Consider the following 25,568-nt stretch of genomic DNA (forward strand, 5'->3'; position numbering starts at 1 on the left):
ATCCTGGGCTTGTGGTACTGATGGAGATACTTAGGCCTCTCCTGGGAGTTACTTGGGCCTCCCGCACTGTGATATTGACTCACCATATTTAATATTTTATTGTGTCTTGAGCATTGAGAAAGGATCCCTGCCCAGGGTTTTAAGTCTCTGATAAAGCAAAAACAAGAACTGTAGGAAGGGCCTGGGCGGCACCAGGACGTGGGCAGGAACAGGAAGAGTGGCATGCAAGAATGATTTATATCTTCATTTGATTTTTGCACGGCACTGCACGGGGACTATAGGAGAGCTTTTGAGAAGAATTTTTTTTTCTTCTTCCCCCCCCTTTTTTTTTTCTCTGCTTGTTTTTAAGCAGAGGTGGAAGAGCTAGGAGGATAATCCCCTGGGTGAGTACTATTACTTGGTAGCAGATCTGTGGATGATTGTGGTCAGAAGGGGATAAGGATAAGTTGCTATTATTTTTTGACTTACATGGACGAAGGAATCTAAAAGCTTTATAAACCTCACTGTTCTCAGTGTATAAAAGATGCATGGTGAGTGTGGTGAGGACTTGTGTAAGAGAAGGGTGTGGAGGGCTGTGCCCTACTTTTCAGTTGGCGCTCAGATGCCCCCTCCAAGAGACCCCACCCCTGCCTACACACCCCTCCAACTGCTTCCCCCACTCTGCTGGTGGAGCCTTTTCAGCAGTTACACTGCTGTCACTTGACATTTTTTTTTTCTTTTGAGTCTGCCCTCTAATGAAGATAAAAAGTTCTCTCAGGGTCCTGCCCACCGCTAACCCTCCCGGATCCAGGATAGAGTATGGATGGTATTCACAAATAGTAGGCCTGCAAATAAGCCAGAGCAGTCAAGTATGGACTCCTGCTTTGGGGATGAGTAAGTGGTCTGCTAGTCAAAGAAGGTAACGGGCTTAGCACTTAAGTCTCCTGTCCATAAGGCATGGGAGGTGGGGCATGCAATCGCCAATAAGACCTCTTGACACTTTCTGAGAAGCCAGGGCAGGGATATTCCATGCTGGGCGAGGCCCTAGGTCAGGAGCTCTGTAACGAGGGGCCAGGACCCTCGTGCAAAACAGGGGTCTTGCTTTCTTTAAAAAACAAATAAAAAAAACCTAAACCATTTTTCATTGAGGTAAAATATATATAACCTAAAATTCGCCATCTTCCCCATTTTTAAGTGTATAGTTCAGTGGCATTAAGTACATTCACACTGTTGTGCAACCATCACCACAACCCACTCCAGGGGTTTTTCACTTGCACAAACTGAAGTTCTGCGCCCAATGTCCCCATTCCTTCCTCCCCGGCTCCTGGCAGCCCCCATTCTGCTTCCTGTCTCTATGGATCTGACTTTTTAAGGCTGCGTTAACCTATTGCATGGGGACTTTCCCTTTGAAATCGGATATAATGATCAGCACAGAGGAGAAATCAAGGCCATGGTGTTTGGGATCTGGAGAGTCACATCCCAGGAGCCAGTTCCTGGTCTAGGTCGGGAGAGGAGGGAAGAGCAGAGTGAGGAGAGGAGTAGTCCCGGGCTCCAGCCTGGGGTAGGTCAGCTTCTGATGGCATTGACACCTAGTCATGAGGGGCATTTGGGGGCCCAGGAGGAGCAAGGAGACTTTGCTGGGGTTTCTCTTCTGATGTCTCAGCCTGTGCTTTGTTCCGCAGTTGAAAAGCCCAGGCTATGAGTTACTGATCTGTTGTTGCATGTTCCTCTTGGTAGGTGACTCTCTGTGTTGTTGCTGTGTTGCTGACATATGGTATTCTTTACCATGACCCTGAACACTGAATTAGTTATTGTCTTTGCCTTGTTTCTGGGAAGTAGAGGAAACCCAGGAAACTCTGGATTATTTGTGTCACTTGTTCCAGGAGTTAAACTGATGATGTAAGAATTAGACTCCTTCTAACATTGATTAATTGAGCTATGGGGTGCATTGTCTTTTCTGGTTACTGAAAAAGGACTTGATTGCCTTGCTTAGTGATAGGATGGAACATGGCCAGGAGAGTAGGAACTTTCCGAGAAACTCGTCAAACCTTTGTACAGACCACCTTTTAATAATGCTCATGTCTTCACAGATCTGAATTTGAACTCCAGAGTGCCCTACTACTTTTGTGACAAGATAATTTCAAAATATTCACCTTCTTAGCGAGGTCTTGTCCCATGGTTTTGAGTGAAATGAGGGAGAGCAGGAAAACCAGGAGATAGTAAATAGGTGAGCAGGACGATGCCATGATACCACTTTAGACCAGCAGAGTGCAGAGAATTTCAAGCAGATCTGAGGGAGATACCTGCCTGGATGGGCAGAGGCATACCTGCATCTCAGGAGGAGGTAAATATGTAGTTTGAAAAAAAAAAACTTAGTATTTTCAATTTGGAAAATGAAAAAAATACACGGTTTTGAAATTTCCAAGGTCATTATAGGAAACTGTAGTAGTTCTGTTAATGAAAATGTGCAGTGTATATTTTTTAAAAATTGAGACTCACAGGAGTTAGGCTTTCCAGCTTAAAAATTACTTTCTTTTTGCCCAAACTTTCCTCATTTGTTCCCTTCAACAACGTATAGGTAGGCACAGTTAACTGACTTCGGAGAGGGAGGAAGCAAGGCATAAGTTGCTTTGTAACTTGCCAGGGCCACATCTTGCGTCAGGAGTGCCTCACTAGTGGCTCAGGCACAGGTCCTTCTAGAATGTTCTCAGAGTGTTCTTTGATTTCTTTCTTATCTCTGCCCTTGACCACGGCTGGCATTTTTAGTTTCTCCTGTTCTGCACCACTGTTCGCTTTGTCTTTGGAGACAGAATTTTATTATGGGAGGAAATGTTCCAGGGTGGATCAGATTAGTGTCTTGGTGAACTTTGTGCCAGTGCCAGCCAGATCTTTTTTCCAGAACAGAACTCACTGTGCACTTCAAGGAAAGACTGGGAGGCAGCCCTGCGGGAGGAAAGTTAGAATTGTTTCTGGGTGCACTCTGAGACCACTCTGAGACCACTCAATGTGAGTTGGCAGGTTTGTCTTTAGTTGCTTGGGATTTCCTTGAACAGCACTAGCTGGCATTTTCTGTGTGGGATTTTTCACTTGGAAATGGCTGAGGCATGCCGTGGCTAATGCTTCTTTTCAATCAGCGAGTATGTGTTAGCAGGCTCCTACTGTTTTAGACAATTTTTCTTATGCTCAAAGAATTCAACTCCCGGAAGATGTTCATCCATTAGGGATGTTGCTTCTAATTATTTTAAAAAGCAGGCAACGCCTGCATGTAACTTTTAAATTTGAAGGTCAAAGTGCTGTTTAAAAGACACTTTTGAACCGGGTTAGATACTTGCAGGCCCCAGGGTCTGTGTTCTCCAGGTTGCCAAAGTCCCCTCCCTCTGTTGCAACAGGCCGCATGTCTCCCTCTTGAGACAGTTCTTCCACATGAAGTCTTTCCTTACCTAAATCCTGATTTGTTATTTGACCTACTTTGGAGTAAGTGTGACCTGGATAAAATCTAAAGGCTTGAAGCTGGGAATCTGACGTTTCTCTGGCTTCCTTCATGTTGCCTAACATCTGCACAGAGCGCGACCTGTTGGAAAGAAGAAACCAGCCGGAGGGGATCTTGTCAGGTGTCTGGTTTTATCTTTTCTGTTTTAGTTGATGTGGGGAGACTGACTGAGGCATGGGTTTCCAACTAAGATGACTTTGGCAAATGACTTTTAATTCATGGTTCCTTACTGATCAAAAGCAAAGGCAGACTGTGAGAGCAGCAGGCTCTGGACTCACTCTGGTGCTGGGAGCCCTTCTCCTGCAGGCCTTGCCAGCCTGTGTCTGTTGTCCTGCTCCCTTCATGTGGCTTTCAGGCCACTGAAGCTGTCTGTGGCCCAGGAGGCTCACTTCAGGGCTTGCTGCTGCCCAGGCTTCTGGGACCTCTGCTAGAACCTGACGCGTCTGAGCTGCCTGGGACTGGGAGTCCTCCTGATCAAAAAAATAATAAGGAAAATTCAGGGAACGTGAAGTCCTTCACCCTCGTTTCTTGCTCTGCTTTCGTAAATTTTTCCGAAGTCTTTTACAGAGTATTCTTCCTAGGTGTGGAGGTCAGTTTATCCAAGTTGATGACTTTTTTGTTAACAAGGGCTCTTAAAGTCTGTTTTTTGTTAGGAAGATTTTCAGACCTACCCCAAAGTAGTGAGGACAGTGTAATTGCGTCTTCCAGGCCCACGTGTTGGGATCAGGAAGCAGATGCCTTTGGATCATGGTTTTTGCTTACTTTGCGTTATCTCTTACTCTCTGTGCCTTCTTCTCACCCACTGATTTATTTATTTTTTTAAGGATTTTATGTATTTCTCTGTCAGAGCCAGAGAGGAGAAGCAAGGAGAGTGGCAGGCAGAGGGAGAAGCAGGCTACATGCTGAGTAAGGAGCTTAAAGTGGGATGCCATCCTAGGACCCTGAGATCATGACCCCAGCCTAAAGCAGACACTAAAGGACTGAGCCACCCAGGGGCCTGATCTGGGTGGTTCTAATCCACATTCAACAAGGGCCACATACCTCATTTGGTGACTATGTCTCTTTGGTCTCCTTTAGTCAGGAAATCCTCCATTCCCCCTCTCCCACCTAACTTTGTCCCCCCCCCCCCCCCCAAGTGATTGACTTGGTGAAGAAATTCGGCCAGTTTTTTTTTTTTTTTAACATAGAATGTCCTGTGCATTATGTTTCTGTTTCTTTCCTCAAAGTATGGCTCAGCTCCTTTCTTAGTTCTTCGTTTGTCCCCCAAGCTGGAAGATACTTACAAATGGTCAGTTAAATTCAGGTTTAATGTTTTCTTAAAAAAATACTTGATGGGGACAGTCCATGTCTTTTATACCATGTCTTCTCAGCAGGCCCGGTTCCCCTGGGTGTCCTAGTCTTAGTGATGCTTGGGTTAGTTAATGAGTTCAGGTGGCTGTTTTTTTTTTTTTTTTTTTTTTTTAAGATTTAATTTATTTTCCAGAGATAGAGAGAGAGAGTACACACAAGCAGGCAGAGAGGCAGGCAGGGGCAGCGATGAGAGAAGCAGGCTCCCCGCCGAGCAAGGAGCCCGATGTGGGACTCGATCCCAGGACCTTGGAATCATGACCTGAGCCGAAGGCAGCGGCTTAACCAACTGAGCCACCCAGGCGTCCCGTGGGTGGCTGTTTTTAATTGCCTTCTTCCCCATCAACCTTTCCTCTAGTGGTTTGGCCCATTTAAAACCCTGCCCTATTGTTGCCCTATTAACTTTTTCCTCTACATATCACAAGGTTGTGATTTCCCACCACTCTCCCACCCCAATTTGATGTGTTGTTTTATAGCTGTGAGCTTGGGCTTGACTGTATAGGAGAACTTGAACTTAACTGGGACTACTTGGTGACCTTGAGACATGGAATGTTTAGAAAAGAGAGGAGGGGAATGCTGATGTTGATCCTTTCATTGCCTCTTGTTAGTGTGAGGAGTTGGTGCCCTGGTGATCGGCAGTGGTGACAAGTGAATTGTTTTGTTTTGTTTTCTTTTCTTTCTTCCCTCCCTGTCCCTTTTTAGCATTGTCTTAAAATTTCAAGTACTGCTCCCAATATTTTATCATGAAGTTTTTCCAAGTATAGGAAGTTGGAAGTATTGTACGGTGAGCCAGTTGTTATAGATATATTGTGTGTCTGTTAATTGTGGTCCTTTATGTTACTGGGCTTGTGCTGTCCTCTGCCCCTCAGCACTTTCCTCTGGCTTCTGGCACTTGGTCCTGCTGCCAGTCACCTTTGAGTGCTTCCCTGCTCTCTGGCCAGTGAGATGTGGAACGTTCACTTTGTGCCTTTCCTACCTCCTGTCTGCATCCACCATTTCTCCAGTAGCACTGGTTCCTTTTAGTGGAGAATGGCGTGTAAGGGCACAGTCATTGTTACTGGGTTTTCACTGCTTGTAAGGCTTCTCAGGAAGTATGAGCTAAGGAGTATGTGTCACAAAAAAGAAAAGTAAGTCACGAGTTCATATTAACTTTCTTGTTATGCTTCAAGATTTTAGTGTAAATGCTAGCTAGTAACCATAGTGTAATATTCATTTCAGGGGTAGAATTTAGTGAGTCACACATGAACTTTCTAATTCAACTGTAAAACTATATAGTTATAACTTAGCTTTGATTTTATGTTTTTCTCTTGAACACTGAATCTTGGTTTCTAATAATATTCACATAATTAACTATCTCACACATCCACATACATATTATATCTAAATGTTGTCAATATTAATAATAAGAGTACCGAGTGAAATTTAAGTTTTGGCAGCTTTGTTTAGCCTTAGAATATATTTAACTATGGATGTATAGTCAACATTGTTTAAAATAGCTGTTTTCTATGTGTAATCATTTTGTAACCTGAAAAGTCTATCCATTTACTCAAGTATTACTTTTTTCCCCCTTATTGATTTAACTTTTTTAAAAAAAGGAAAACTCTTTTGTAATGCCTGAATCAGACCTATACAATCTATAGACAAGGTCTGTGGAGAGAAGCCTTTGATTGCTATCCCCTCCCTGTCCCTTCCCTCTGCCACAGCTGAGCTTTAGCTGAGCTGTTAGCTGAACTTTCTACTGTTCTGTTTTTACAAATATCCTCTACACTCTCACACCCTCCTTTTATAAAGGTCACATATATTCTATTCTATGCCTTGCCTTAGTTCACGTAGACCACAGCCTAGAAATCATTCCGCATCAGAGTTGAGATTATCTTCTTTGTTTTGTTTTGTCTTTCATTACATAGAACTGAGTACCATAGTTGATTCATCCTGTTCTCTACTGATGGACGTTTGTGGCGTCTTCATCCCTGGCCATGGCTCAGTGAATAACCTGGTGGTTAAATAATTTTGTGCGTATGCTGCAGAATCATTGGGGTAGGTTACCCTTTCCATCCTGCAATCCCATCTCTCGTAAATGAATATGAACCTTTGTTAGATACCACTAAATGTCCCTTCCTCCACTGGGTTTGTACTGTTGGACAAATTGACATCAGCAGTGGATGAAAGTACCTGCTTTACCAGATTCGTCACTGGATCTGTTGTCAAACTTGGGCATTTCCACCAATGTCATAGGTGTTTCTGCAATGGTTCTTGTTTGCTGTGCTTGTATTATGAGGAAGTCAAGCATCTTTCATGTTTAGGGCTGTTTTCAGAAACTCCTCGTTCTTACCCTTTGCTTCTTTATTTTAATTGGGCGATTCTTTTCTTCCCCTCCGTTTTTAGACACTACCTAAGCATTAAGAATATTAGGCCTTTGTCTGAGAAATGAAATTAAAAAAATCTTTTTCCAGTTTATCATGCCCTTTAGTGGCTTTGCTTTCAGTGTGCTTACCTTGCAAAGGCTTTTTAATGTAGTGGGATTCAGAATGCCTTTCTTTTATACTTGATGGTTTTGAGGCATGCTTAGGAAGGTTTTATTATTCCCAAGTTATACAGGAATTCACTCCTTTTCTTCAAGTACTTGTAAATTAGCCTTTTTCTATTAATACTTTTAAAACTGTTCTTTGTCTTCTGCCTTGCATTGCTTCTGACAAATCTCTCATTCTTTGTTGCTCTATAATTATCGTCTTTTCCCTTCATCACTGGCTTTCAGCAGTTTGATTAGATGTGATTTCTCTTGATGCTTTTTCTGCTTGGAGTTTGTTGAGATTCTTGGACCTGTGCGTTTATAGTGTTCATCAAACATGAAAAAAATTTAGCTATTTCTTCAAATATATGCATATTTTTTCTGTTCTCTGTTTCTTGCCCGGCACCCCTCCCCTTTATCCCAGGACTCCAATTAGTAGTCTGCTTGCTGTTTCCAGGGCTCACTGATGTTCTGTTATTTATCTTGTTGTTAATCCTTTGTCTTCTGCTTTTCATTTTAGTTTTTAATCACTGTGTCCAGATTCCCTAGTTTTAATCCCATCCAGTCTATTTCTGAGTTCAGACACTATTTCTCCATCCCTACAAGTTTGGTTTGGATCTTTTTCTGTATCTTCAGTTTGGTTCTCTCACCATCCTCATGCTTTCCTCTACTTTTTGAACACTTTGGAGTATGTTTATGATAGCTGTTTTATGTCCTTGTCTGCTGATTATTTTATCTGTGTCCTTTCTGGTTCTGTTTCTATTGATTATTTTTTTCCTTTTGGTTAAGTCAAATTTTCCTACACCTTTGTTTCTAATTCTGAGCAGTGTTTCTAATAGCACTAAGACAAGGACATTTTAATGACTGTTATAATTATAAATTGAAAATCCATTTTACTTTCAGTGTCAGGAAGGTTGATTTTTTTCACTTACGGCAAGTACTTTTAGGCACTCAGTATCTTAATTTGAATTCAGAAAAGGCCAAGGAAATTAGGGAAAAAAGGTATAACATTTAATTTCTTAAACAATATAGTGAGATGTCCGTGGGTTTAAAAATACGGTCAGTTGTGATGATGTGATATTGGTTCGTGTGGGGATACTGCTCTAGGCATGGGTCTGATGTTAGCGTATCCACGTGAAGAGTGTATGGTGTCTGAAAATGAAAGGCTCTGGTTCAACCCTCTCGCCTGCTCATCTGTGACTTTTTGCTCAAATTCTTTGCTTCTGAGTTATTCTGTCTAGGATGAGTGTTGTGTGAAATTTAGAAATGACACTGCCTTGGCAGTGTTGCTTTTTTTTTTTTTTTTGGCAGTGTTGCTTTTAATGAGTCCCTTTGTGGTCTGTATGGCTTTCAGGCCAGGCATTTGGTGGTTGACATCGAGTGTTTGGACGTAGGAGAAATGTGCTTTGTCAAAGAAACAGATCCTAACTACACACATGGAATGTCCATTCATTGTAAATTAGGATTTAGGTTAGCTAGAGAAGGCCCTTAATTCAGTTGAATAGTTATTAAGCAGAGAGAAAAGTTGCTTTTGAAAACTGAAGCTTGGATCAAGTTATTTATGGCAGTGTTCGTGCAGAAGCTGTAGGTATAGACAATGAGCTGCCTGTTTTATTTCCTAAAAATACCTCTGGGGGAAACCTTGGCGAGTACATGCTGTGTGTGTGAGCTTGAAAGTGACTTAGCTCTTGGGAGCTGCCTGCCCAGCTCCCCAGGTTCCCATCTCCACTGTGAGTTAGGATAGAGTAAGGCCTTAGCAGCCAGGAGAACTGGCCTGGGGCTTGGCTCTTCTCTGCCCTAAGTTTTCATACCCAGAAAACAATACCACCTACCTTGTGCTATTTTTATTAAGATAAACAATATCAAGTGTATGACCTATCTAACAAAATGCCTGGACACATGCCAAGAATTCAAAAAACGGCCTGTGTCTACTACCTCTGCCTGTTCTGCCTTAGAGTTAGTAATTTAGAAATTACCACTCCTGGTAGTTGTGTGGTTAATTGGGGTTTCTAGGACTGTGTTTTAGTTTTGCATAGGCATTTGCAAGTCTGATTTGACTTTTTGTATGGGTAATGTTTAAGATCCTCTGAACTTTGATTTTCTTAGGAAATAGAAGCCTTTTTCTGAAGCAATAGAAATCTTGTTTTGCCTTAATAAAACAGGGTATAATTTTGCCAGTTGGATTTCTGTTAAAATCCACAGTGTTCCTATAAATTTTGGTTTTACAGCTCTATTGGCCTTCTAGAGCTGCCATAACAAAAATACCACAGATGGAGTGGCTTAAATCAACACTGATATGCTCCCTGTTCTGGAGGCTGGAAGTGTGCGATCCGGGTGCCGGCAAGGGTGGTTTCTCCTGAAGCCCCTCTCCTTGTCTCGCAGGTGGTTGTCTTCTCCCTGTATCCTCACATGGGGCCTTCCTGGTGTCTCTTCCTCTTCCTCCTCTTCTCTTCTTCAGTTTATTTTTTAGAGCATGCACTGGGGGTAGGAGCAGAGGGAGAGGGAGAGGGAAAGAAACTCTAAGCAGACTCCATGCTGAGCACAGTCCCCAGCTCGGGACTTGATCTCACCACCCGGAGACCATGACCTGAGCTGAAGCCAAGGAAACCAAGTGTCAGATGCTTAACCAACTATGCCACCCAGGTGCCCATTTCCTCTTAAGAGGGCACTAGTCCTCTCAGATCCAGATGCCACCTTTATGACCTCGCTTAACCTTAATTACTTGTTCAAGGCCCTGTCTCCAAATATGGTCATATCGGGGGGTTAGAGCTTCAGCATATGCAGTAGCTGCCCTCTGTCTTCATTCTGGAAGGCCACAGCAGAAACACTGAGAATATTGCTATGCTGGGTATTTGTAGCCTTTTTATCATTCCACTGCTTCAATGGGTGACATGTTCTCATGTTCTTATTTTCTCTTTACATTTCTCACCACTTGTACGTCTGTAATATGGTGGCTTTCTGATATTTTTTGAGCATGACCCACAGACAGAAAATATTTATGTGTGTATGCTTCACTCTAACAAATTTATAAGTCAGTGATTGGCCTTATAAAGTGCCATGTATTCTCTTTTCTACTTTGTTTGTTAAAAAGCTGTCTCCTGATGGGATACTTCATGTAATTTGGGAAACTTGGTTACAGCTTAGGGTTAGAACTTTGGTGTGTGAGACCTGTTGAGTGGCTTTCCTTTTTAGTCCTTTGGGGCCGAGGACATGCAGTTGGTTTGTAGTGATTTACGGTATTTTGGAAGCCTATCATAAGACTTCCCTGCAGAGGAAATTATAGTTTGGAAAATTTCCCTGCCATTTGGCAACTTTTGTAGGAAATGGAAGATAGTAGGCTGGAAAAGTTTCATCATCTTGATTGTCTTGGCTGGGAGAGACATACAGCGATGTCTTGTATTCAGGAACAGCATAGATTGTGATGAAATCTAACTGTGGCCCAGTGACAGATTTTTATTTGTGTGCCTGTTTTCTCTCTCAAGATGTAGGCGTGGTTTTGTTTTAGAATTTACCTTTCCCTGACATAAACTCCTCCCCATAAGTAGAAGAATCTTTTAAAGGATGGAAGCCTAAAATTTTGATGGCTTTGTTTCAAGTCTTCATTCCATGTGATAGATTGTGTTGGAGCTTGTTCATAGTGTTTATCATGGTGTCTGTGGTTATCAGCTGAGGATGACCTGCTTGGAATGAACTGTGCTGTCCCTTTGAGCTTAATAGGATAGATGAAAACCTGTTTCATGTCATCCAGAAAGATGCACTCAGGAAATTGGAATTGCTCTAAGTACAAACACAATATAACTTTTTTTTTTTTAGTGTCAAACCATAGGAGTAATGGATGTAAGGATTATGTAAATGTTATTTTGAAATTGAAATGCCGCTTATTAATGGGAGGACACCAGGGTACTTCAGGGTTGTAGAGAATGAGTTCATACCCTGCTTTTGCCTTTCCTTCAATACATATGACCTTAGAGAAGTGTTTGAGTCTCCATTTCCTCATTCAGAAGTCTTCCTTACACAGTAGTGAGCTAGCCCTTGGAATAGAAAAGTCACAAAGGTGAGTCTTCTCCCTTCTCTTGTTCTTCCTCATTCTGCCAAGGTTGTTTGTTTTGTTTTGTTTTGTTTTTTAAATGAATTAGGAGGTCATGAAAACATACTCAAGGAACGCTTGGGTGGCTCAGTCACTTGAGCGTTCAACTCTTGATTCTGGCTCAGGTCATGGTCTTGGTTGTGGGGTCTTGGGATTGAGCCCTCTGGAGGCTCTATGCTCAGCGGGAAGTTTGCTTCTGGTTCTCCCTCTCCCTCTCTCTGCTGCTCCCCATCCCCTGCTCACATGCTTTCTCTCTCTCAAATAAATAAATTTAAAAAAAAATACTCAAAGATTGATGACCCCATACTCAAAAAAATACTCAAATTTTTTTCCCATTTATTCTTTGCCTTAAATAGTCTGGCCAGTTGGTTTTATTACGATAGATAATAAATTACAAACATCTAGAAAGAGTAAACCTTAAAGAAAAGGGCAGAGGTCCAGGCATCCCTAAGTCTCCTTGCAAGTTTATTGGCTTTAGTGAAGACCCAAGGACTCTCTTGCAATGGTGTGATCTGCTGTCCCCCCGCTAGGAAGACCCCATTGCTGACTCCCCCCCCCACCCGCAATTATAGGAAGTGTTTTTGTGACTGACACCTACATGGTTGCCATTGGAAGACACTGAACAGCAGAGTCTTAAGCCAGAGGTGGGCAGACCTGAGCACTGAGTGTAAGGCACCAAGCAGACTATGAGGGGCTCAAGTTCAGGTAGATGACACTTAGAAACCTCATGAGAATCCTGCTGTGAAGCCTGACAGAACTGGGTTTGACTTGTGTTTTGAAAGGATCTTTCCCCCTTGTAAGAGGAATGGGGATTCTGAAGGGCCAGGCGTTTCCAGCAACCACAAGGGCCTCCTGGGTGGGAGGGGGAGGAGAGTGAGATGATCCTGACCATGCCCCGTCCCCCAGCTTGCTCTCCTAAACTGCACGTGGCTGCATGTCCAGTCTGTTGGTCCTTAAAGAGCAAGAGTTGGGGGGAGGGGTGGCTTGATGGACAGCTGCGTAGATTGGTGTGGACTGAATGGTATCTTCCTCCCCCATGTTCATATCTTGAAGCCTTAGCCCCTAGTGTGGTAGTATTTAGAGGTAGGGCCTGGGGATATAATTAGGTTTACAGAAAGTCATGAGGGTGGGGCCCCATGATGGGTTTCCTTATAAGAAGAGGAAGAGAGACCAGATCTCTCTCTTGCTTTTCCTTATGAAGAATTCTCTTGGATTGCTCTGATGACTCCTTCCTAAACTGTCCGTTCAGAAAAATCGGTCCCCACACAGATGTTCTTTATACTCACTGATCCTAAAAGCACAAGTCTGCAGTAAGTTCTAAGAACTCTGGCATTTTTATCCCTAGGCTTTTTAAAATATCCCTCCATGCATCTATGCTCTGCAGGGAGGAAATCTGCAAATAGCATACAAAAAGTTTGCTGTTAAAAAAAAATGCATGTCTGACTTTTGTGTGTATGGTATGTGGTTCTGTTGACCGCTGTGACTCTCACATTGGCGAGCTTATTCTGCATTGGTATTGGGTAGCCCTTGACCTCTTAGAGGTTAGATTATCTCCTGCTTCCCATTTTGGAAATCTTGTCCTCCTAGCTGGGCGTTTATCTGTTCCTGTACTATGCACACCTGATGCACACGTCCCTTTTCCTGTCCATCCCGGGCTTGCTTCAAGGCTGGGTCCTTCACTAGGAGCTGGCACAGTCCCTGTGCCAAGGTGCCCATTGTCTAATGGAGAGTAGCAGGAGTCTCCTCGAGGGGAAATACTAAAATAACTAAGCTTTTTGGTAACAGTGTTGCTTAATGCTTCAGTAATGGGGTGATTTCTTTTTAATTGCCTTGGAAGGAAACTTACTAGATATGATTTAATGTACATTTCAAACATTTAGTATATAATCTCTCATATATGTTCTTAAGGGATATTATTATAAATGATATGAAGTACAGCTTGGTAAACCTGGAAGTTCCCTAGGTTGTTGCTGTTGTATTTAATGATGCCTGTTGCGAGTGGCCACACCCTTGGGCAAGCAGTAGAGCTTTCTCAGAAGGCTCTCTCCTCTGTGACCCTGGGCTGAGGTCCCTCTTGAGGGATCCCTGTCCTCACAGGGTAAACTATGTGAGACTGTTTGGAATTGGCCCACTTTGGGGGGCTTGTTTCCCTTGGAACAGCTGCGTAATTATGAATGTTTCTGTCACTTGAGTGGATGTGGTGGGAAGTCCAGGCCTCAGCAAGGGCGACAGGATGTCCACATGCAGTTCTTGGCCTACCCATGTAGCAGTGGATGGGTGTTTGCAAATCCCAGTGCTGTGGCGAAGGACTCCGTGACTTCAAAGGAGGGTGTCTTCCTTGTCTGCTATGGCCCAGGATGTGAGAAGCCAGGATGTTTTAATCACAAACAGAGGTTTCAGAATATTTGGAAAAGGAGTTCATGATCTAGGAATTACTTTTAATTTCGGTATCTTTTTATGTTCTAACCCAGGTGCGACATTAGAGGAAATAAACCAGCATTGGGACTGGCTGGAGCAGAATCTCCTGCACACTTTGTCTGTCTTTGATAATAAGGATGACATTGCCAGCTTTGTCAAGGGGAAGGTAAAGGTAGGTTGTTTGACTGAAATGCTTCTTCCCAATTCCCCATCTTAGAACTTTTGTATGACATTTTGAACACTGTAGCATTTTTTATCAGATTCGAACAGTTTTCTCCACCACGACTGAACATCTTGGCTTTATACACAGTCAGAGGAGCTGGACTGGTCACTTGTCAAACTTCATGGTCAATCTGGCAAAATACACATGAAACCAGAAAATCCACGCTCTCAGGCCCAAGTGTTTGTTTTCCTTTATAGAAGGGAAGGTTCTCTCTTGTCTCAGGGAGAAAAAAATGCCAACATTTATGTTTTTGCAGAGCAGAAATGTTACTTGACTCCTTAAACTCGTTATTCCCACCTTTTTGCAGTTGTGACATCTTTTCATTCTATTTTGTTGGACCTGGCACTTTCCTCTTCCCCAAAGTGGCTGTTTATTCTTCAGCTATGTTAATTAAATGGAATTAAAATCAATTAGGTTTTGAGAGGGCAAGACAGGACTATTTTGGAGGGTATCTGTGAATATCTTGTGAGTTCCATCTTCTCTGTCATTTCAACAACATAATTGGTACCCGGTGCTTTATATGCCCCGTCAGGCAGAGAGAGACTTTCTCATTCCGATTTTTACCTTCATTAAACACTTTTAACACATTAGCCTAGTTTTCCTCCCTGTCAGTAAAATCCCCCAGACCATTGATTTTGTTTATTTTTTTCCTCAAACGTTTGCCTTAAAAGTGCCTCAGCTTTTAGTAAAGGGTGTCAAAATGAATTCTCGGTTTTAAAAGGACAAAGTGGAAATATTCCTTTGGGTATCCGGGACTCCGATGTCCCCAGGTAGGAACCAAAGGTCTCCTGAGTCAGGCAGTGTGGCTTTGTTGGCTGGTGGCCTCTTGGTGTCCCCTCTAGCCTCAGGGGTTGGCAGGTAGACCCAGGCTGTGGTGGGGACTCGTTCAGTCTGTCAGTTACCATCTCTGCCTGGTCTGACTGACTAGCTTGGTTCCCTAGGTCAGATCCCACTGGGGCTTAGCTACAGAAATGCCTCTTCCATGGCTATTTTTCTCATATGCCTCCCTTCTCCTTTGTCTAATGTATGCTGTGGTGGTTTTTTGATTTAGAGTTTCTCCTTTTAATATGGAGGAAGGAAATTCATTTCTGCTGTAGTGTCTTTAGGAAAGCTTCTGCAGAGGAGGAAGCAGCTTTTCCTCTAGCCTCCTAGGTTCTCCTCCTACGGCCTGGAGATTGAACTGGCAAAAGTCAAACTGATGAGAAAAACAGTTGATCACCGTGTGCGATGTGTGTACACATGAGGAAAACTCAGTGATGAGTAACTCAGAGGGGTGGTTAGAATGTGGGGCTTATGCAGCACCTCAACAAAGAACAGTATGTTTATAGGGAAGGGACAAGACAAAGAGGGAGGTGTTCAGCCTTTCAGGGGTAGCCAGCTGTGGGAAGGTAAAGGTGGGGAGAAATGAAGGGAAGAGAAGAAGGGCTGTTTTTGTGAGGTTGGCTGTGCACATTCCTCTCAGTGCTGGTCAGAGTCTAGAGTTACCCTCCTCTTCCTGGCACAGAAGAGAGAGGCACCTTCACAAATGGGTCTTGGTGTCCTTGTTTTAGGCAAGTAGTGGGGGAAGGCGGAGAGCCTTTTTGGTGTCTGCCATTTCTCAGTTGCCTTCAGCTCAGAATAATCCTTATGCCATAGTGGCACAGTTTGGGATGTCATATTCCAATCTCCTGCACATCAAAACTGAAATGCCTTTAAAAAAAAAGAAAGAAAGAAAAAAAGAAAGGAAGAAAGAAAGAAAGAAAGAAAAAGAAAGAAAGAAAGAAAAAGAAAGAAAGAAAGAAAGACAACAGTTGTGGGGAGGCTGCTCGCCTGGAGCAGGGGCTGAGGGTGGAGGGGTTCTTGTGGTCTGAGATGGTTTATATCTGTGGGCCACTGTGTGGTGTTGGTTCTTCCTTTCCTCTGGGAAGATCCAAAGGAATCAAAAATTGGGGCTTTCCTACTCGTATCTTGAGCAGCTGGCCGCTCTGTCAAGCTTTAAAGAAACCCCTGTGCTTAGAGTTGTGCTTGTCACTAGGCCCTGCAGTCCACGGAAGTCAAAGGTCTGTATGGTCACCATTGTCGTGGCTGTATCTGGAGCCCATGCCTCCCGTTCTGCTTCCTAAAATCCCCTTCATGCCTCGTGGTCTGGAACTTTATATGTTAGACATGCTTTTAAAGTTATTTGTTTTCTTATAATTTTTCTATTTAATGATGTCTGGTTAAATAAAACTTGGAAAAGAAGAAAAACATAATGAAAGAAATTAGAAGCACTTGAAATTTTACCAGACTTCAGATTCATTTCGTAAATCTTATTTTGGGGTGCCTGGGTGGCTCACTTGGTTAAGCATCTGCCTCTGGCTCAGGTCACAATCCTGGGGTCCTGGGATCGAGCCCCACATTGTCAGGCTTCCTGCTTAGCAAGGAATCTTCTTCTCTCTCTGCCACGCTCCTTAGGCCTCGCTCCCATCTTGTGCTCTTGTTTTCTCTCTCTCTCTTTTCCTCCCTCTCTTTTTTTTTTTTTTTTAAAGATTCTATGTATTTATGTGACAGAGAGACATCACAAGTAGGCAGAGAGAGAGAGAGGAGGAAGCAGGCTCCCTGCCAAGCAGAGAGCCCAATGCGGGACTTGATCTCAGGACCCTGAGATCATGACCTGAGCCACCCACATGCCCAATAAATAGGATCTTAAAAAAAAAAAACCAGACTAACTTGTAACTCAAATTTGGATAGTTCTTCAGGGCTGATGCATCAGATCCACTTTTGAGCCAGTAATTGAATTATCCTGTCCCTGTAGGGAGTGCCGGGAGGTATCACACAATAGTAACTTGTTAGGAAACTCAGGCCTAGAAGTTGGTGATTTGCCCAAAGCCTCATGCTTGGTTAGTGGCCAAGTGAGAGACTTATCTTGGGTTCTCTGCCCCCCACCCCCAGCTCATCAGTCCGCCAACCGTGGCCCTGATTCTGGGTGGTAGACTGAGTGGCATGCCACTTTCCTCCACCCCTGGTGGTGGTGGTGGTGGTGGTGGTGGTGGTGTGTGTGTGTGTGTGTGTGTGTGTTTTGGTGGCAGTGTAGACTCCTCAGGGGCCTATGCTTGGCTGTCCCTTCCCGCCTCTGCCTGCCTCTCCCTTTGTTCCTTTCCCTGACGAGGGGTCCCTTACCTTTCTGTGTGTCAGGCTCTGATTGCAGAGGAGACGAGCAGCAGGCTTGCTGAGCAGGAAGAGGAGCCTGAGAAGTTCCGAGAGGCCTTGGTGAAGTTCGAGGCCAGGTTCAACTTCCCAGAGGCAGAGAAGCTGGTCACCTATTACTCCTGCTGCTGCTGGAAGGGCAGGGTCCCCCGCCAAGGCTGGCTCTACCTCAGCATCAATCACCTCTGCTTCTACTCCTTCTTCCTGGGCAAGGAACGTAAGTGAGGCTCGTGCTGCCGTTTGCAGGGGAAGCGGACCCTCGGGAAGCTCAGTGCTGGTCTGAGATGAGAGGAAGAGCTAGAGCATGAAGGATTTTTAAATGAGTGGTTGAGATGATAATGAGCAATACTTGATTAACTTCAAATGGTGTGTGCAGACAATTTTATTTCCATATGCAACCACCACTAACGGGCTTTGGTTTTGTGAGAGTTCATTTTTTCCATTGCCTTAAACATTTCAGTGAAGCTCTCTTTGTAGAGCTACTGAAGGTTTTTTACTTGACGTTGCTCTGAAAACGCATTGTCAAAACTGACAGCCCAATGCTTCTAAAGGAATGGAACATATTGTTGCTTCTTAAATGTGCTTGATTGGGGGAGGAGGGCATTTAAAAAGTTCCCAGCCCCGAAGGTCACGACTGCTCCTGGAAAAGAAGCAGGATGTACAGCTGTTCCTTGGAATGGGAGGGAATTCTTCACCTGGGTCCACTTGAGATTCAGGCAATGATGAACTTTTCACACTTTGATGCACTGACCATTACCATGCGAGGTGATAGAATTCCAAGATAAGAAAGAAAAGTCATGAGTGTTGGTTGTATATTGAATTTTTAAAAAGTCATTCCCACGGAAACTTCTTTTGGAACTACATGCTGTTTCAAGCACCCAGGCAGGATGGCAGCTGTGTGTGTATATAAAACAAGTATATGCGTATGTATGTTTATATATGTCATTTTTTCTTCTTCTGCATTTAAGTTTATATCTCAAGTTGAACCAGTGGGAGGGGCTTCTCTGAAATTGTGCTGACACAGCTTCCTGCCCAGGGTCATTGCTCTCTTTCTCACGCTGCCAGCTTCAGGTCTGATCCTTCAGTACATAACGCCACGTGTGTGTGACCTTTCCCCACCCTTGGTCTGTGCTCTGACCTGATCTTGACCATCCTTATTCTTGTACTTTGTGCAGTGCTTCTCAAAATTCATGTTGGTCTTTCCCTTCCCTAGTCTTGTGCCTCTTTCACCCTTCAAGTTCAGTTCAGAATTTTATCACCTCCAGGAACTTTCCCTGGTCCCCTTACAATTTGCACCACATTTGTGTTTCTGCTTTAGATTCTGTCAAGTTAGTGGTTGCTTATTTTACATGTCTGCTTTCCCTGTTTGAACGAACTCCTTAAGTGCAGGGCTTTTCACAAAGTAGATGCTTCATGAAATGAAAGTTGATGTTATCGATTGTATGTATTTGTATGAAAGACTTAGGTGAAAGCACTTAGAAGTAGCTGAAGAAGCTTCATCTCAAGCCTGAAGTCGATGTGTGGCTTTCTAAGTCATGGAAGACCCGAAAACGTTATTGCGAGAAGTGGAAAGAAACAGTAGAAAGAGAAACACTTGAAGTTCTCCTTGATTTGAAAAAGAAAATGAATTAGTTTCTGACACCTATCATTCATGGTGACTAAGCCAAATTTTGTTAGGATGCTAAGTTTTGAAAAAAAAAAAAAAGATTTCTAGTATTTGATAACATTTAAAATCACTTTAAATTGTTACAGTGTCTCTTTTTTCTATTTGTATTAGCTAGCCTCGCCATCACTGTATTGGAAACATTTCCCAGAATAGAACACTTGTTTATAAAATGTACTGTTTGTACTGTATTACTTTAAAGATTTCCATAGAAATTGTACTGTGTCTTCTAAGACTGTCATTTGACACAGTCTAAATGTGAAGTCTGTTTCTCTAAAGGAGATCATGAATAATCCTCTTTTGCACTTTTTTTCATAGCTTACACCATGAATACTGCTTTTGAAACGAGAAATTATGTAAATGGAGAAGTTTTTGGATATTTTGCAAATATTTAGGTTTAAATATTCTTGAAGTTTTCTTTTCCTGTTGTTAACTTGGTATTTCAGAACACTGTCTCCTGTTTGTGTGCAGTAGCCAACAACTTGGAAAATTTTACTTAAATCTTTTAAGAAAAATCACAAAACATGAGTTGGGTTCTAACACACAGCTGTCAAGCAGTTTTGTGCTTCCCCTTTCCTGCTCTGGTTTTGCGTTTCAGCTTAAGGAAATCCTTGGACTCTTGTTTGCTGGTACACTCAAGTTTGGCTCACATGTTAGGGTAACCTACGCATTTGCCTTTTTTTCCCTCTTCTAGTTAAACTTGTAGTCCCATGGGTCGATATCCAGAAGTTGGAAAGAACGTCCAACGTCTTTCTGACGGACACCATCCGAATCACGACGCAGAATAAGGAGCGTGACTTCTCCATGTTCCTGAACCTCGATGAGGTGTTCAAGATCATGGAGCAGCTGGCCGACGTGACACTCCGGAGGCTGCTGGATAACGAGGTCTTTGACCTGGACCCAGACCTGCAGGAGCCGAGCCAGATCACCAAGCGGTAAGGCGCTTCTGTTTTCGGTTCCTCACCCACGGGACTGTGGCAGTGCGCCACCGCATTCATTTACATGTGCTTTGTTAGTCTTAGTTGTACCGGTTTAAATGTCCCTTGTGGCTCGTTGCAGATTTTCCTGTGGTGTTGATCATGATTGTGACATAGTAATTGGCAGCAATAGTTGATTATTTTTTTTAATAAGGAAGGTTTTTTTTTTTTTTTCTTTTAAGATTTCATTTATTTTAGAGAGAGTGAGCAAGCTGGGGGAGTAGGGGGAGGCAGAGAGGAAGAGAATCTCTAGCAGACTCTGCACTGAGCGTGAGCACAGCATGGGGGCTAGATCCCATGACCCTGACATGACCCGAGCTGAAACCAAGAGTCATGTGCTCAGCTAACAGAGCCATCCAGGCACCCTGTTTGTTTCTTTTTTTTCTTTCTTTCTTTCTTCCTTTTTTTTTTTTGGCAGTTGACTTTGATTTCTGGATCCAATTCTGCTTTTTTTCCAGATATTTGGAAACTGATTTTTATAAAAAATACTTCTAAGTAAATATAATATGGATAGCTTCATGATAGAATTCCATTCAGCACTGTGCTTTATTAGCGAACATTAAGAGATTCCCTGAGATCATGACCTGAGCCAAAGGCATGCACTTAACTGACTGAGCCACTCAGGTATCCCTGAAAGTGCTTTGTAGAAAAGGTTTTCAGGACAATGAATTTATTTTTGCTACCAGTTAGTCATTAGAAATGTGCCTCAGTAATACTCTAAGTTCACATTCTTTATGATTGGTTTGCCCCTACTGATGCTATGTGTGGAGATATCTGGAGCAATTGTTTGAATTATTAGTCATTTTAAAGAAGTTCGGCTTCATTATCTAAAATTTAAATGGTGGCATTCAGCTAAGCTTGACTGTGATTCCTGACTTGGTGGTTTAGACCAGGTAACTGTAGAGTTTATACAAAGATACCTTTAGAGAAACAAGTCATCTAACAAGTGCTATTGTGGCTAGATAGATTTGATATCATTAGAGAATCCCACTACTATTTAGTACTACTAGACATGAAAAAAAGTTTTAATGTGGGAAAATACACACAATATAATATTTGCTACCTTAATACCACTGAACTGAACCATGCAGTTGAAAATGGATAAATTCATATTGTGCAACCCTCCCCTCCATCCAGTCCTGGGACAGTTCATCTTGCAAAACTGAAACTCTGTCCGCATTAAGCAATAACTCTTATTCCCCTCCTCCCCCAGCCTCCAGCAACTGCCACTCTACTTTCTGTCTGAGTTTGACTACTCGAGGTCCCTCATGTAGGTGGAATCATACAGTATTTGTCTTTTGTGGCTGGCATATTTCACTTAGTGTCATGTCCTTATGGTTCATCCGTGTCGCAGCAGGTGCCAGAACTTCCTTCCTCTTTAAGGCTAGGTAGTAGTCCATTGTGTGGATATGCCACATTTTCTTTCTCTGTTCATGCATCAATGGACACAAAGCCATTTCTACCCTTGCTGTTGTACGTTGATGCTGCCGTGAGCATATGCCTGTTTTTACATGTTTTGGGCGTATACCCAGAAGTGGAATTGTGGGATCACATGGTAGTTCTGTGTCATTCTGTGTCCCATCATTAAAAAGAATTTTTAAATCTCTTATAACATTTCCTGTAATTCCTTACACACATTTGGTATTTTCTTGGAACATCTGGGAGAACATGTGTTTAATCAGTGGTCTCTAAATGGCAGTGTGTTTGTAGTTGGCCTGTATTCAGGACGTATTTAGAGCCCCTGCTGTGTGCATGCGTTATATATTGGTCATGTATTGTCACAAGTAAGGCAGGAATCAAAAAGTGAACTTTTTTGGTGAAACTCCAATGGATTTCACTTGGTTTCGTGTCCTCAGCATCTGACATTTCCTTTGTGAAAAGAGTGCTGCTGCTTGTCACTCCCTTATGAAAGGAGATCCTTGGGGTGCTGTCCTTGGGTCTTCTGACTCCCCTTCCTGAGCTGCTCCCTGGGCTTCCTGACCTCGGGTTTCCCATTACCGTCTCCGGCTCTGTCTTAGGTCCAAAGAAGACAGCCCAGCTCTCTCTCATGTATCTCCAAATATCTCTATAGCCATTTGGTGTCTGAGTCCTTTTAGTCCAGCTTACAAAGATTGGTTAAAAATGAAGAAACGAGTCTCGGTTGGAGGAGTTGTTAACGGGCTTCTATAATCACCCAGTGAAGTGTCTATCTGTTCTATAGGTTTTGCATTGATGTGTACGTGTGTGAACTGCCTCCCTGCCGCCCCCCTCTCCACTGGGTTTGAGCACTAGGAGGCCGGCTGATGGCCTGCATACTCTGGTCAGCTCTGTGGGCACTAGGGTTTCAGGTGATTTCCTCATAGATCTCCTGATAGTCCCTCACGGCTCCACTTCTAGATGTAGCATTGTGGTTTTGGGTGGAAACTGGGTAAGAAGAGGCAGATGGCTGGTTTGTCACATTTAAGACCCTGTGGTAAAATCGTTCATTTTTTTAAAGATTTTATTTTATTTATTTGAGAGAGAGAGAGTGAGAGAGAGCATGAGAGGGGAGAAGGTCAGAGGGAGAAGCAGACTCCCCATGGAGCTGGGAGCCAGATGCGAGACTTGATCTCAGGACTCCGGGATCATGACCTGAGCCAAAGGCAGTCACTTAACCAACTGAGCCACTCAGGCACCCAAAATCATTCATTTTGGAAGAAAATTCATCAGTATAAGCATTCTTCGTGTACATTCCAGAATTCAGTTGAATTATATGAGGCTCCCTCTCCTCTACTTTCTATACCAATAATGATCGGGGAGCGGAAGAGAGAGAAAAGGACAAAACAAGGCCCTGCAGGTGCCTCGGATTGGCCTGAGATGGGTGGCAAGATTCTCGTTCCTAGTATGTTTTGCTGGTCACTGCACTTTGAGAGACTTCTTCCAAAAGTGAAAGGCATGTCCTTGCCTACCAGTTCCTCGCTGGGTCTCACGTGTAGCTTTCTGTCATGGAGACATAGGCCTGTGGACATAAACAGGTAATGACTCAGTCTACTTGACATCCTGCCAAGAGAGCCCAGGTTTTCAAGTTGAGGAAAACAGTCTCTTGATGCAAAGGGCACAATCAGAAGTGCTGGAATGCTCCTCAGGCTCCCTTTTGTTGATGTATTTTCACTTCCCTTCCCAGATAACAGCTTTAGAAAGGTGCCTTTGAGGTCACTAGTGTGGTGAGCCATCTGATTGCGGATTAGTCACGATTGCTGCTCACTCTCACTCCCATGGGACTTTGGGAAAGTGCCCAGCGGAGCTGGGCCTGCAGCAGGAGCTGGGAGGATGGGCTGGTGCATCGCACAACAGGACCCCGTCAGACAGGTTGGAGCCAGCTGGACCCAGGAGTCCTCTGGCCCAGCCCTCACACTTTGCAGAGGACGGCCTGGAGCAGGGATTCTGGGGCATAGCAGCAGAATCCAGAAGGGCGGGAAAACGGAGACTGGGGAAGGGACTTTGGGGCCTGGTGTGGGGAGCAAAGAAATGGATCGGTCCTGAAATTTACCAACACAGTAACATTTATGAAGCTGTGAGTGATTTGGTTGAAAGCGGTGTAGCCAGCTTTTGGGGGGTGGGAGATTGGGAAGGTGATGTGTTTCACTAAATCAAATTTAATATCACCATTAAAATCTATATTGACTGATTGGAAAGTGCTGGAGGAAAACGTAGTTATTGCAGTGCAGTGAATGGAGGCTGTTTACCCCAGTGGAAGATCTTTCTGGTATCTAAAGGTCAGCGGGGGATGCCTGGGGTGAGGGGGTGGGTGTAGGGGTCGGGAGGGGGCTGACGTCTTCAGTAATAAGCCCTCATCCCCTGTTGTCGGGCTGATTGCCTGGCTCCCTGGTCTGACTTTTCAGAACTTCTTTGGCCTTTTCTGCCCACATTTACTCCCTTTCCTGCTGTTCTTGCACCCTACTAAGAATGCCCATCCTAGCTGTGTAATTTATTGGGCTTTCTGTCCTTGTCATTCTGGTTTGGCGTCGACATCTCTTAGGGGCTCCTTGTGCAGCCCCGAACAGCTCCTGCCTCACTGGGGAAGGCCTGCGAGTCCCCACCCTGCAGAGCCCTAGCTGCTTTGTACTTCTCCAGGCTGTTCTGGGGCACGGTGGAGGGCAGGGGGCAAAGGCAGGAGCCTTGAGTATGAAAAAGTCTTCTAGATGCCAGTGTTGTCGAGGTCTTGGTCTGCTGGAGCTCCGAGGATGTACTTTCAAAGACATGGGGCACTGCAAGCCATAGCTGAGTCGATGTGCACCCTCTTCCCTGTTTTCCGAGGCCTGGGTTTCCCTCATGCCCCCTCCGAGCCCAGGAGACCCAGGCGGCTATGTAAGGTACATCACGGCAAGGTTGTCCTTCTCTTTCCTTGGTGCTCTTGGGGGAGAGTAGGGGAAAGGTGTGTCAAGTCAACACATATTCGAGGGATGCCATGTTTTCTGTGCAGACTTGGGCTTTGAGGAGAAGTATGCGTATGTGGTGGTGCTGCCGTGCTTCCTTATTGCTGGCTCAGAGTTTCAAATGAGCTGGGCATGGGTCTGTGGGTGGGTGTGTCACGAAGAGCCTCTAGAAATCTTTGTACATGTTTTATGGGGCAAACAGCTGACAGAAGACCACGTTATTCCAGAAGGCCAGGGATAGTACTTGAGGTCTCCTGTCAAGGGCACAGCGGGGACATCCTCACACTGGGAGCTAACGTGGGAGCCCCTGCCCCAGCTGCCACAGAACCTGAGTTTGGGGAAGCATTCTGTCTGGAGCTCCCTTGAGCTGCTAGACACAAACCCACTATGTGTGGGTTTGTGTCTGTGGGATGAATGACACGAGGGAGGGAGAGTTACCATGGCACATGAGGCCTGACACAGGTCTTCCCAAAAGTGTTCTAACAGGTTGATGTTAGAAAAAGAGACAGGGGAACCTGTTTTTGGTACATTTGTACCAAAACTAAGAGGAGAAAAATCGAATTCTAGGTTCACAGAGAAACAAAAGAAGGACCCACCCTTTCATTTCTTGGGTCTAAGTTCTAGTGAATGAAGTGTGGAGTTTTGAGTGTGGGCATGTAGTGTGGGCCTGTGTTGTTGTTGTGCAGGAAGGGTCATGTTCATTGTAGCTCCATGAGCAAACTTGGTGTTCTTGCTCTGTATTCTGATAAACCCACATATATTTCCCACATGGCTATAGGCTCATGCAAGGGCATATGTTCAGACAGGAGGGTCTGTGGCACCGTCCCTTCTAGTCTCAGCTGTCGCTTTCTCTTGGAGGGATTGCTTTGGCCAGTGCATACCAGCAAGGTGGACACTGGGGGTAAATACTGTGGGGTCTGCTGGGCTAGTTTCCATCTTTTTAGGGGTGCTTCTGCCCTGGCTTACAGGCCTGAATGGTCAGTTATGACTCTTGTGTGTTGGGCATCTCTACAGAGGAAGAGGGGGAACATTTAGTAGGTATTGGAAGGTCTCAAAGGCAAATTTTAACCAGTGGACTTTGTTTCTGGTATTCTTCGGAAAGAGGAGCAGATATTTTTAAGCATCAAAAATACCACCTGCTTCGAAACAGACCAAAAGGATGAAGTGGTCTTACTCTGATCTTCATAAAGGGCTTGAGCTACTCGTCTTCAGCTACTGGATCTTCATCTCCATCTATCAGAAAATTCAATGCCACATGTATACGTAGAATGTGTATTTAGAGGTGGAATTGGAAGAGGACTTTCTAAGGAAGGAAG

General features: G+C 43.9%; 1 protein-coding gene across 12 annotated transcripts in view; it reads left to right on the forward strand.

Annotated features, from left to right (window-relative positions):
- The window catches only part of TBC1D8 (TBC1 domain family member 8), a 103,810-nt gene that overhangs the window by 47,668 nt on the left and 30,574 nt on the right, over positions 1-25,568 (forward strand). For 11 of the 12 annotated variants that reach the window (XR_009344790.1, XM_059134487.1, XM_059134486.1 and 8 more), the window contains 3 exons: positions 13,884-14,002; positions 17,207-17,435; positions 19,576-19,816. Coding sequence is in view for 11 of the 12 variants with exons in the window: in XM_059134487.1 (XP_058990470.1) it covers positions 13,884-14,002; positions 17,207-17,435; positions 19,576-19,816 (589 nt within the window). In the remaining variant the exon portion in view is untranslated. Of the gene's footprint in view, positions 1-6,723; positions 6,854-13,883; positions 14,003-17,206; positions 17,436-19,575; positions 19,817-25,568 lie in introns of all 12 variants that reach the window. The other variant, XM_059134484.1, reaches the window with a different exon arrangement.

Source organism: Mustela lutreola, chromosome 9 (genome assembly GCF_030435805.1).
Source record: "Mustela lutreola isolate mMusLut2 chromosome 9, mMusLut2.pri, whole genome shotgun sequence".
NCBI lineage: Eukaryota > Metazoa > Chordata > Mammalia > Carnivora > Mustelidae > Mustela > Mustela lutreola.